The sequence below is a fragment of the Halyomorpha halys genome, unplaced genomic scaffold (assembly GCF_000696795.3).
Source record: "Halyomorpha halys isolate HHAL.00 unplaced genomic scaffold, Hhal_1.1 Scaffold871.1, whole genome shotgun sequence".
NCBI lineage: Eukaryota > Metazoa > Arthropoda > Insecta > Hemiptera > Pentatomidae > Halyomorpha > Halyomorpha halys.
The window spans coordinates 253,944-267,550 of record NW_027114389.1 but is presented as its reverse complement, the minus strand read 5'-3'; the positions used below and the strand labels follow the sequence as shown (position 1 = coordinate 267,550).

At 30.0% G+C, this 13,607-nt stretch overlaps 1 protein-coding gene across 5 annotated transcripts in view; it reads right to left on the bottom strand.

Annotated features, from left to right (window-relative positions):
• LOC106686768 (glutaminase liver isoform, mitochondrial) overlaps positions 1-13,607 on the bottom strand; it is a 37,334-nt gene that overhangs the window by 15,022 nt on the left and 8,705 nt on the right. For all 5 annotated transcript variants that reach the window (XR_001344064.2, XM_014430267.2, XM_014430268.2 and 2 more), the window contains 7 exons: positions 10,883-11,010; positions 10,109-10,224; positions 8,522-8,643; positions 8,276-8,434; positions 6,542-6,718; positions 3,918-4,049; positions 2,371-2,528 (listed from right to left, as the gene is read on the bottom strand). Coding sequence is in view for 4 of the 5 variants with exons in the window: in XM_014430267.2 (XP_014285753.1) it covers positions 2,371-2,528; positions 3,918-4,049; positions 6,542-6,718; positions 8,276-8,434; positions 8,522-8,643; positions 10,109-10,224; positions 10,883-11,010 (992 nt within the window). In the remaining variant the exon portion in view is untranslated. The remainder of the gene's footprint in view (positions 1-2,370; positions 2,529-3,917; positions 4,050-6,541; positions 6,719-8,275; positions 8,435-8,521; positions 8,644-10,108; positions 10,225-10,882; positions 11,011-13,607) is intronic.

The window sequence follows — 13,607 nt, the reverse complement described above, 5'->3', positions numbered from 1 at the left end:
TGTTTATACTTTCTTTTTATTTTTTAAAATTTTCTATACTTATTGTGGTTGTTATCTTGTTCTGTTTTTAGCCCTGAAGAAGGCTAGAAACTCTAGCCGAAACTTTGGCACATTAAAATAATTTAATCGTACTTATTTGTGTTTTTCATTGACCGCACCCCCAACCATCTTCTCCTCATTAAACCTATTTACTTATTCAAATGTATTTCCTGTTATATCTATGTCACTGAAATTGCTCTCGTTTCTACTGTTAATAATATAATTTGTTTTATTCGTATTTAATTCTTGACCTAGTTCCTTACCGGAGTCTATCAATGTAGTTGTATTTAATTCTGTAGTTTCCTTGTCCTCACCAAATCATCAGCATACCTAAGCAACGGTATTTTACCACCTAAAGTTAAACCTTTTTCGGTGTTCATCACACTTTTAATAATGTATTCTAGTGCTAGATTAAATAAGATAGGTGATAAAGAAACACCTTGTTTTTAACCCAACCTAATCTCGAAATGCTCAAAATAATGATTACCGATTCGTACGTTATTAAACATTTTGGGACTAGATTTACTAACTTCATTGGTACTCCCTGTTCAATCTAAATATTATAAAGCTTCAGGTGGTCAATAGAATTATAAGCCTTTGTCTCACAATACAATATTCACATCTCACAATACATCAATCAAATCAAGATTCTTGATATTAAAGTCTGTTAAGAAAAAAAAAGTATAATTTCCATCAAAAATGAGGATTATTGAGGGAAAAAATTTAGCTAGAAACAGTGGTTTCATATGCAATCAATAAGCTGAATATCTAGCAAAAGCTGCAAAAAATTCAAAGCCACTATTTTATCTCGGTGAGGTACTAAGTGTAGATTGCCAATGAACAAAAAATTTACCTATACTCGGGGCAACGAAGGCAGTCTTCCGGTCTCTGATTTTCAGAGCTTTCCCCAGTTAGTTTGCAACAAGTCTTCGATAGATGAACATCATTCATCGTCCTGTTAACAAACTACATTACCTTTCCCAAAATTAAGTATTCGCTATCGTCGATAATTTCAAAGTATTTAAATCTTTTTGATTGTTGGGAAAACTGTAACCCTGCCGACTTGGCGAAGGGGACAGGTCCCTGGAAGGCCACTAGGCAGAGGAGGAGCAGGAGAGTCATAGGAAGAATGACAGAAGATTTTAGATAAGGCCCTAACTCAATGATGGATCATTGTACCATAGACGTATGTATGTACAGTAGCTGTACCAGTGGATTTAAAGTTCATTTGTAAAAGTCATGGTGCAAAAGGTAATATATTTCTACTTTGGGACATTAAAAGTGCTGAGAATCATCAATAAAATCTTGAAGATTTTATTTTCAACAATTATTCAATTTTTTAGGAAAATAAAATAATAGCAATGGAGTTTTGAAACAAATATAGATTTCTCAAAGTGAATTCGCTAACTACTGATTATTCAGTGCATCTTTTATGAAATATTGGTTTTTAAAAATCTACATCTTGAGAACTATTGAACGTTAATAGCTCTATTAGGGCTCACATTTTAGCCAATTTATTCTTCTTTAAATGATGTTCTATTAAGTTTTATAGTTTGGTTGATAATTTTAAAGATATGGATAGTGTTTTGAAACAACTGTCATTTTGTATTCCCCCTACCAATACCTGGCAGACTCATCAATTTTGACAAGTAATTATACATAATTTTCATTAAAGTAATAAAAAATTGGGGTGAAATAACAAGCCTTTTTCTCCTCTTGGGCTTTTGTACTATTTTAAAAATGTTATTACACTGTCACAAAAATACTAAGATCCTAAATGTCGTCTCTTGTTTCTTCAGCTATAAGCATAAGGGACTATGTTAAAGATGAAAATAAAAGCTAAAACTCAGGCCATAACACCAACGCTTTAGCTTGCATTATCATAGCGTATTTAAGATGATTTGGAAGCATAATAATTTTCTTTTACTCTTATATTTATTATTGGAGGAATGATTTCACAAAGGAAACAAATATATAAGCATTTTTAATGAAATCAGCTACCTCATCAATTTGATAGGTTCTGTAGAGATAGGTATAATACTTATAAATTGGGAAATCATAATTGTGTTAGATTTAAAATTTATGATTAATGATTAATGATTAATTTACGATGTGAAATGGTTAATATTAATACTATGGTTTCTTTGGGTATTTCATTTTAAAGTTTAAAATCCATCTTGACGGATGCTTGTCTTGTCAAATTGATGGATCCCAATGTTAAATTAGTAATAATATAATATGAATAGAGTAGGTTATAGCCCATAACTGGCTTGGACAGATTAATACATAATTATATGTTTTGTCCAAGTTTTAATATTAAATATTTATCACCTTCTTAATGCGTGAAGGTCTCCGGATGCTGCAGCAAACAGAAGATTGACAATGTTCATACCTTTTGTTTCGTATTTATGCCTCCTTGGATCTTTTTTATTTTTTGGTGCATGTTTTAAATTATCATATCTGTGGAAATTGTATGTTCTGACCAATTCCTGGAAAAAAATAAGATCTTTAAAATATTCTGCTTTGAATTTTATACATCTTTATTGAGCAAATTTTATTTCTTTGGTCATCACATAATCTCATGTGATTTTAGATTTTAAAAAATAGAGAAAATGTTGAATGACTAATTAGAAAAATATGTTAATAATTTAAACAGTTTTTTCTTCACTACAGGAAAATTTGGAGCATTCTTCATTATTTTCCTATCCAAAATATAAATGAATATGAAAAATTATATTTCTTATACAAATAACTAATGTTTTCTCCTGTATTAAGATATTTCTGGAATGATTTAATAATAAATCTAAATCATTAATTTGCACTTTCAATTTGTCATTTAATGTACTAATTATGAAATAACAATAAGTTAATAATAATAATGTTTTTACTTAGTTTCAACTTTTAATAACACCAAAAATTAAAATTGTTTCTAATTTATCAAGAAACCATTATTCTCTAAATTATAATATTGTAAAGCTTTTGAGCTTTCTGTTTAAACATTAGAAAACTTATTGGACTATTTTCATCATAAAAAACTTAGATAGTACTGAAAATAAAAAGCATATGCAGAAGAAATTTAAATGTTTGCAAGCAAACATGTCGCAAATTCTTCAAACATGATAAATTGTCCTACTTCTACCGGCTACTGAGCCACGAAGTCCCAATTATAGAGGTAAACATAAAAAAAAAAAAGGTATGAAATCAAATATCTTATGAAGATGGTTGGGGGTGCGGTCAGAATATAACACAAATAAGTTGAAAGAACTCATAATAGTGCCAACGTTTTGGGCAGAATTCCTAGCTTTCATCAGGGCTAAGAACAAATAACAAGATAACAACCAATGAATACAAAAAATAAATAAAATAAAAAGAGAGAATATATACAAAATGATTGATGTAAATAATTATACAGAATAATAAATAATTATTAATTTTCATTCTGTACAATTATTTACTTTAATTATTCTGCATATATTTTCTCTTTTTATTTTATTTATTTTTTGTATTCATTGGTTGTTATCTTGTTCTTTGTTCTTAGCGCTGATGAAGGCTAGAAATTCTGGCCGAAACGTGGGCACTATTAAATAAGTTCTTTCAACTTATTTGTGTTATATTCTCACCACACCTCTTAACTTTTTCTCCTCATATATACTATCCATGGTCAACTATCTTCTCATTATTATGAAATTAAATTTCAATTGCAAAGGTTTGAAAATTCTCAGTAACAGAGGTGTTTCAATGCAAAAGTGTTGGAACCTCATAGTAATTATCATTAGAAGAGGTTTCTCACATATCCAAAGTCCAAGAAAATACCTTTTTTAAATTTAAAAAGGTTAGCTATATCAAAAATATAATTTATTAAAAATGCTGCCATTTACCTGACAGAGTTGCACTCCTCTACAGCTATTTCCCAGTGGATCAAGTGGCGGTGACCAGCAGCTGACTCCCATTACATTAGGTATCACAACGAGCAAGCAACCGCTCACACCAGATTTGGCTGGTAAACCAACCTATGAAAATATCACATGATATCAGAGAGTATAACTTAGTAAATAAGTATTTTGTGGATTGGTTAGAGTCGAAGGTTAAAGGTAGCATTGGATTTAGCTTAAGGTAATCTGGAAACTAACAGTTATTATACAGTACTTTCGGCTTTATAAATGTCTTTATTTTATAATATGGATGTATAAATAAATAGTTTAAATGTCACATCACAATTAGTATGTTATTAAATTTTAATTCACAAGTAGTGGAAAATACTTGGCATTTATGGCTTTGAAGAGATAGGGTCACTTTTGTTACTGACACATACATCCTCTTACATTACCAACCTCTTTTAGAAAGCGTTATTTTTCACTTTATCTTTTTCAGCATCGGATGGGAAATTGTCACTTCAACTCTCAAAAATTACTCCTATATAGTTATCACCTAGAACATCTGATTTTGATATATTATTTCCAGATGTGGAGAATTGTCTGTCGCTTGCTTTTGTCTTTATTTTCAAATCTCCCTCCATCGACACCTTCTCCTATCAAAAACCTCCTCCAGCAAGTTTCTATCTTTCCTCCAACTTCTCGTATGCCAAATAAATATCTTGTTAACGCCATAATATAATTACGTTGTAAATAATTGTAAGTAGTATTTTTAGTATTTAGTTTTATAGTTTTATTAGTATTTAATTTAGTTACATTTATTTTTATTTGTATTGTTTTATTTAGATTTAGCTATTTGAAAAAAAAATGTGTAATTATATTTGTTTGTAATAATGAGAAATAGAGACAGTTGCTAGGGGTGATCATTGTTGCTAAGATGCGTCACCTAGCTACAGACCGACCATCTTAGTTTTTTAGAGCAGTTCCGGCTAATATGTGGCCCTGATAGCATCTAAGCAGCCCTGTCTGCCCTTATAATTTAATAGTTTGGACATTTTTAGTGAGTTAGTGAGTCATTACAGATTGGAACCAGACCTTTTCTGTGTTTCCACGAACAAAATTATGTTATATTACCAATAAATGTTCAATCCCAAGACTGAAGGACCAAATAATGTTATACACCAATAAATGTTTAATCCAAGGCCCGGAGGACCAAATAATGTTAAAGCCACCTCAAATCGACTATGTCTTTTTGTTGGAAGGCTTTAAAATGAACAAAAAACAAACTGGCTCAGATTAAACATTTATTTGGTTCAATTTAAACATGGTAAAAAACAAAACTATAAAACTAAATACTAAAAATACTATTTACAATTATTTACAACATAATTATATTATGGCGTTAACATATCTCATCATATTAGAAATAAGTTAACTGTTCTAGAGAGTTGTCGAAAGACACTCTAAGAGACAAGGTGCATACTGTAGATGGTAGTTGTACATAGTTTGTCATAGATCTCCACCCAGTCCCATCCACATCTGCCTCCAATAGTTCTAACATTCTCCACCTCCCTAATTTAAGTATATAAGAAATATCATGTCATTGATAAGCATCTACAATTGATCATCAGTCAATACAGATTGAAGATCAGTAGTCAAAGTTATCAAAGGGCACTTTGGGAGCCAAGTTGGATATAGTAGTCTAAGTTGTACTTAGTATATTATAAAGTCTGAATTTTCCTTTACATAAATAAAGTATATCTTACACTACCCTATGGTCACATTTTGTAAATAACTATCCCAAGACAAGAAGTATATTGTTGTACTGCCTATTTGATCTTCAATCTGTTTAATTCTCCAGCTCTAATAATGACCAACAATGTGTCCTGTCATCAAAACATCAGCTCTAAAGAAATAGTTCAGACTATAATATACTATATAGTATATAGTATATAATATATCGATACTAAACTAAAAATAATACTTTCTATCTCTCGTTTATACTTCATTTTTTAATCCTTGTTTGATATTAATGTCTAGAAATTAAAATAATAAAAAATCTAATTAAGTTTTATTTTGTGCTTTATTTATTGGAATAGCATAACCAAATTATTTAAATATTTGTTTAATGTAATTTAAGAAGTGCCGATCAATAAAAAAATTGTTTGAAAAAAAATAACCTGAATTAATTATATTTTGGGGTTTTTGAAAAAATTTTAAAGTTTTAATTAATATCTTCTTTCATCTTTGTACCTGATATTCAGTGTAAGAATTCTCATATGGGTAAACTAGTCAATAATATTAAATAAATATTGAACACTTGATTTTATGGTAACAACACTCAATTTAAGTGTTTTCACTGTTCAGAAAAAAACAAAAAAAAAAAACAGTCTTTGGCAAGAAAAGAATGATAAAAAATTATCAAAATTCAGTAATAGTTTTAGTTTCGGAAAAAGAAAAGGAAAAACATTAAATTTTTCATCATTTTTGGGAGCTAGTCTTCGCTTAACTAGTAAACAATAAATAAAATAATTTAAGTACATCAAGCGATCATAACTAATTCATTTATGTATGCAATATTAGTAAGCAATTATACGATGAATTGAATATAATATTGGAACCTAATTTACCTTGAATGCAAATTGCCCTGAGTAGTCGTACATGCCACAAGAATGCATGAGAGACAATACGTTTCGGATGGAGTCGGGACCAAGAACTTTCTCTTCAGTTAGCGGGCAGATCCCTCCGTTCGCAAGGGAAGCGGCAATCACTGCTGCGCTATCACAGGTACTTTCCATAGAACAGCACTGCACACGACAGACACAGGTCAGATTTTCACTGAAAAACATAATCTAATTTTTGAAATCATTCAACAGTAATGTTTAGTAGCAGTTTTCATGGCTGCAGTGAAAAAAAAAATTCACATTTGTATGGTTATAGGTAAAAAAAAAATATATAAAAATTTTGAAAAATAGAGATATCAATTATAACTATGTATACAGGTTACCACTCTATTCTAACTACTGAGGCCGAATTCAAACCGGCACCACTGCAGTTACAAGATTACTGCGGTAGAAGATGCCCTCCTCCCTTGGCTACAGAGGGCCTGTTCAGTCCACATGGATAACATTTATGTGTTGGGGTTATATAGCTGGGCTGTATATTCATAAATACTAGGAGGGGGGGGTGCCATATGCCACTAAGATTTTCACTTATCCCAGCACTACCTACAGTGTTAGTGGGTCATTAGATGCCAAGAGGGCGAACGGGAGTGGGGATGTGCTCTTGAGAGTAGAACGAGCCTTCCTCTTTTTCTTGGTACCACGGCTTACTAAGCATGTCTTTTACTGGCTCCTAGTATCATAGTATGCTAAATATACTCATAGTATGCTAACTATACTCATAGTATGCTAAGTACCTCCAGCATCGAGCATGGTACACGGAGCAGCAGAGGATGGCCACCTCTGTTGAGCAGCAGTGACACACCATCCACAAGGCGACCCACGACATATAGGGCAGACAGCGAGCACCCAGTAACACAGGTTAGATCTTTCCTACCAACCCAAATGGCGACCCTCATCACATCTCACCTATAGACTACTTTTTTCCCATATCAAAATTATTACTTATCAAACTAACCTTATTGTATTATTTTCAGTCTCTCCCTTTCACCAGTAGTTCATTTTATTTGAATATATTATTTTTTCTCAATATCACTTTTCTAACTAAACCCCTTCTGATATAATACCTAGACCTGGATCTAATTCCTTCATAACTTAAAATTTGAGGAAGGTCCAGTTAAAACAGGGCCCAATATATGTGTGTTGAGGAAAATAGATCTTCACATGTGTAAGCAAAAGTATAATACGGAATCTGATGAAATAAATTCTAGATACATTTTACATTGATCCCTGACTTTTCTGCAAGTTTAGGCCAAGTAGGATGAGCTGAAATATTGGTTTGCTAAGGAAACCTATGCGGAATTTCAAGTTTCATGCGTAAATGAAAGTTGAGGAAAGATAAAATTGACATGGGAAGACTGGTATGAAGTTGTATTTAAAACGTCGAAATATAAATATTTCCAAGATCAACCACCACATCACCCATACCACTATACCTATGGTCGAGCAACCATCATAGAGCAAGATGGGAGACTCAAGACTAGTAGTAAAACACTTGTGCTCGGTAGTTGAGGCACAGGAGTGAAACATACACTCACACACAACTTCTTTTATTAATGCAGGTTAATTTTAGAATGGTTTTTCATTTATATAAGCATTGAGATCACCTTAATTGCATCTTTAAAATGAAAAAAAAAATTAATGATGCCACATTACCTATAATAGGAATTGAGAAATAAATACCTGAAAATAGAAATCCATTGTTTCTTTTAGAACAGACTTTTCTGGATAGCACTTATTTTCTCGCATATAGAAACCAAGAGCATAATTTCGATCGGCTGCTTCCCGCTCTGAGAGAAATACAGCATTGTTGAAGCCAATGTATTCTCCCCCAGCTAGGGACTAGGCAATAGAAAATATAACTATAAACCTAGATTGAGTCAATAAAAATAGACTATGTACTTATTTATACAAGAAATATTGGTATACCTTGAAAATTTCCTTTGTGAAGTCAAATTTTTCAGCAAGAGTCATATTCGGGAAGATGAGAGATTTCAATAAAGAGCAAATGACTATAGCACCAGCATTGATCATAGGATTATGTGGCTTCTCTTAAAACATTAATATAGGATATATATTTATCATAGGATGATACTAATTAGATATATCATAATTATGCAATTATAAATATGTATATGAGTAAATATATAAATATATAATTATATATATTAATCATAGGATTATTATGACTTCTATTGGAACATTAATTATATATATCATAATTATATAATTTTAAATATGAAATTATAAATTATTTAATAAATAACTCAAATACTATCCAATTATAGTCTCAAAACTTTATTTCTTTTATTCGTCCAACGTTTCGGCCAATCCGGCCATCTTCAGGGACATCTCATTACCACTTGGCAAACATATAATTTAAAAACTCTAAAACTTCATTCAGGCTATTCTGCCCAGGTCAAAACATTTATATCTAATTAGTTAATTATCCATTAAAAAAACAGTCAACAATTATTTCTCTGCAAACACTATTAATAAACATTTATCACAACCATGCTTGTAACCTTCCTCTACTCTAGTATAGTATGCTTGTAATCTTCCTCTACTCTTCCTCTGAGGAAGGTTACAAGCATGGTTGTGATAAATGTTTATTAATAGTGTTTGCAGAGAAATAATTTTTGACTGTTTTTTTAATGGATAATTAACTAATTAGATATAAATGTTTTGACCTGGGCAGAATAGCCTGAATGAAGTTTTAGAGTTTTTAAATTATATGTTTGCAAAGTGGTAATGAGATGTCCCTGAAGATGGCCGGATTGGCTGAAACGTTGGACGAATAAAAGAAATAAAGTTTTGAGACTATAATTGGATAGTATTTGAGTTATTTATTAAAGAATTACCAGTCTCAAGAAAATATTAAGATTATAAATTATAAATTATGTAAAACATGTATTATTATTCAATTTATCAAAAGAAAAGTCGATATTTGTGGTATAATGTCAGAATGAATTTAAATTATAGATTTAGCAGAATAATAAATAGCAAAAACAAGAAGTGTTCAGTTTTGAATAAAAATTCACAAAAAATTTCGGTGAGATACATATAGATTCATTTTTTAATTAAATAATTAATATTTGATATTTAAAAAATAGATAAATGTATTACAAATGAACTGCAATAATTATAGAACTAAATGGATAAAATTAGGAAATAATATAAAATCTTTGATAAAGGAAAAATTTTGCTTTCAGAGATGGAAAACAATTAGCTACAGTTGAAACTAACAACTAAAATTGTCATGGATACAATATTTATTTATCAATGGTTTATTAAAAAATAAGGGTGGATCGTATCCATGGCAATTTTAGCTAGTTTCAACTGAACCTAATTTTTGCTAATCTCTGAAGAAAGATGGATAACATAGTTAATTTAATAATTGACTTTAAAAAATCCAGTGTGGTGTGTGCATGTGTGCCTGGGATGTTACTGCACTGGCTTTTGGTAAAATAGTTATGTTACATCCAAATAATTTTACAACAATTAACAAATACTCACTGTTATGATCTAAAATTAATTCGTTAAACATTCTTCCAGATGGTTCTTGTCCTACATAGCTGTGAACGACATCCTCTCCTAAATGGTCCAATGCTATTGCATAGTTGAGTGGTTTACTGCAAAAAGAAAAAAAATTACTAGTTTATTCATAATGATAATAATAACAAAACAAAATAAATAAAAAAGTCTGCAAAGTACTTGAGTCAGAATAACTTTCTAACAAAATCTATTGTTTTTAGAGCTTGTTATTCAATTTTTGGAAAATTAATATTTTTCAGTAGATTTTAGGTATATAAAAATTACATACATATTCACGTTCATAATTTGTCTTTTGAGAATAAATACTATAGGGCAAATTATTTTTGAAATGTAGGCATATCCAAAAAATTCCATTTTTACATGAAGTAACAAAAGCAGGAGATGAAATTTCATAAAAGTTAAACTATGCCATGTTAACACTAATCTCCGACTTTCAACTTAGGGCCACCAAATTGGATGTACTATTCTTGAAATATATGTGTCCCGAAGAAAATATATTTGTGTAGGCTAGATAGAATTAGGTAAAGTTGATATAAAAAACTAGGTAAAAACTAACACGATCCCAGAAAATTTTAACAATATCAGATTAAAGGTGTCTATGTTCCAACACCAAGTGGACTGCATTTAAGTGAACAGTTTTAGTAGCATCCTTATTAAAGAAAAAACAATTTAACAAATCCCACTCAACTAATTAATTTATAATTATTATTGTAAAACTTAATAGGATTTACTAACCTACAGGATTGAAGAGTGAAGGGAATAGAAACGTCACCTATTGAAAACCTTTGACCATCAATTGTACAAACACTGACTCCCCAGTGATCTGGATTAGCTCGAGCCAGTTGCGGAATGTAGCTGGCTGGCTGGAATAAAATAACATTCAATTAATATTTAGCTTCCTGCGATTCAAATTTATATCTGTGTTTCTACAGATATTTATAATATCACATAATTTGAATATGATAGGACTAATTGATGTAAATAAATTATATTTCATTGAATAACAATATATTTCTAAATATTTAACTTCCACGTTTTAAAAATCCAAATGCATACAATTTTTCAGAAACCTTGAAATTTGATAAGAAAAAACGTATGCACAGTAAATAAAACTTCCATTCAGTACAGGTGACCTAGTAAAAATACTGTAATATGCTCTTTTTTAGTAAATAGTATATTTTAATGTATAAAGGGTTTTTAATATGTTTTATTTTGTGTATCACTTGAATATTGTTATTTATTATTTTAAATCAAAAAGCAAGCTAACCAGTTTTCTTTGTCTAAAAGAAATACGCTGTTTCAAAACAAGAAAGATGGCGGTGCGCGTCCTTCAAAGTTTTTCAACCTTTGTTGTTTCTATACAGTAATTATAGAAAAAGAAAAATCAAAGAAGAAATAGAAAAACATAACAATTGTCAATAGACTGTTCGCATCACAAACCATAGCAATTAAAGCGGAGCGATTGTACCACAATCGATTATTTTTGATTGATCAATAAACATCGAGGATAGAGGAGAGGAGTTTCCATTCGTTGTTTGGGCGCGCAGGTGAAAGGATGTCTCCAGGATGAGGAGGTCCTCATGAATTTCTGTCCAGCAAGAGTAGGAAGCCATTTTGGACGCTAGGACAATAACATTAGAAACAAAGAAGATACCAGGAATAATCAAAAAGAAGATCGTGAACTTGGTTAGTTTTGCTATACATAAAAATAGATTCATGTATAAAATAGATATTAATTTAATTAAGAGAAATCATTGTGTCTGTATTCTGATTGCCTAGCAACAACACGCCCTGAGATTAAGAGTCTTTTTATATAATAAAATTCAATTATCTATTTAATATTAAAGTTCTTAAATTGAACCCAAATTATCTTATATATTTGAAAAAAGTTTTATAAAAACGATTAAAATTCTTTTTATTTTATTTTAAATTATTACAATACATTTTAACCTAGAATTTTTTTTTTTTTTTCGGCCGACTCCCATTGAAGTTCTATATTGCCTAACCATGGTTGGGGGTCAAAGTTCTTCATTTTGTGGGACGACCACTCAATGAAAAAAGTCAATATCCCAGACCGGATTCGAACTGGCATCGTCAATAGATATCAAATTGGTAAGGCTGAGTCTTAACCACTGAGCTATGGTAATTTGATAGTTTTTTTTTTTTCATAAACATTTATTGAATCTACTAGAACAAGACATGTTAGAACACGAGAAAGATGGATATTTCATGGTCTAGAACAAAAGATTGTAAAAATGGACCTATTTAAAAGAGTATTAAAATGAATAACATTGTTTAACCAGTCGAATATGTGTGGGCATTGATGTCCATACTCTCAGAGCACAGAATTTTTATCTGGTTTTCAATCACACAAATTTTAATGTTGGAAGTTTATTGGTTGATTATAGTTTAGATTATCAGTCCCATCGCTATGGAATTATTTATCAACTCCCTTCATATGTTAAAACATATTAACTTTGTTACTATCGCCTCTAAGTCAGCGATGTATTTGATCAAAATTTGTTTCAAACTAAATAAATAAATGTTTGGCCATTTGTAATTATGAAAATAAATAAAATCATGATGTATTCATTTTTATTTAATTTTAATGTACAAAGTTTTCATTTAAAAAATCCGAAATAATTTTTATGATGGAATGTTCTCACTTTTACCTGTTTCTAAGGAACTCTTGTTCCCATCAATTGTAAATTTTTTCAATCAAACTTAAGGGATAAGTAAAGTTTATTTAGAGTTATACAGAACACAAAGTAGTTTAGAGAAAAAAATCTGCAACGACAATAATATAAAGAATTACTGTATCACAATTATAGTAAACTAAAAGGGATGTGAAGAGACTTTTGCTGTTTTGTTTGTTCAGATATTTAGACGGAATATATAGTTATTTTGTGATTTATGGAACAATCTTTGTCTAGATGTTTAAAAAATTGTTTAACTTTTATAATGTGGGTAATGTCAGTCATACCTTTGAGAACAAATCATTACTCAGGGTCAGATTCAACCAGGAAATAGCTTAAAATGATACAAAGTAACATTTACATTAATGCAAACTTTTTTAAAATTAGCAAACCATTATGTTTTGGTACAATTTTTGAGTCATAGTCATAAGAGTCAAAACATAAGAGTGTATTCCATCACAAAATTACTGAAATGAAACGATAAAATTCAATTGTGTCATTTATAATAAATCTGATGAGTATGAAGGAAAACTAATTGTAGAAAAATAAAATATGATTTAAAGTTTGAATTTTCAATAAAATCTTATGAAGGATTTTATAGATTTTTTTTTCAAATGTATTTCTTTATATAAGAAATATATTTTTTAAAATAATAGATTAAAAGTAATGATAGAGATAATAAAAGAGTTTTTAAGGAAGAATGTAGGAAGAATAATTTTTAGATATTATAAAAACTATTAATTTTGCTTTTGGATTTTGGACAG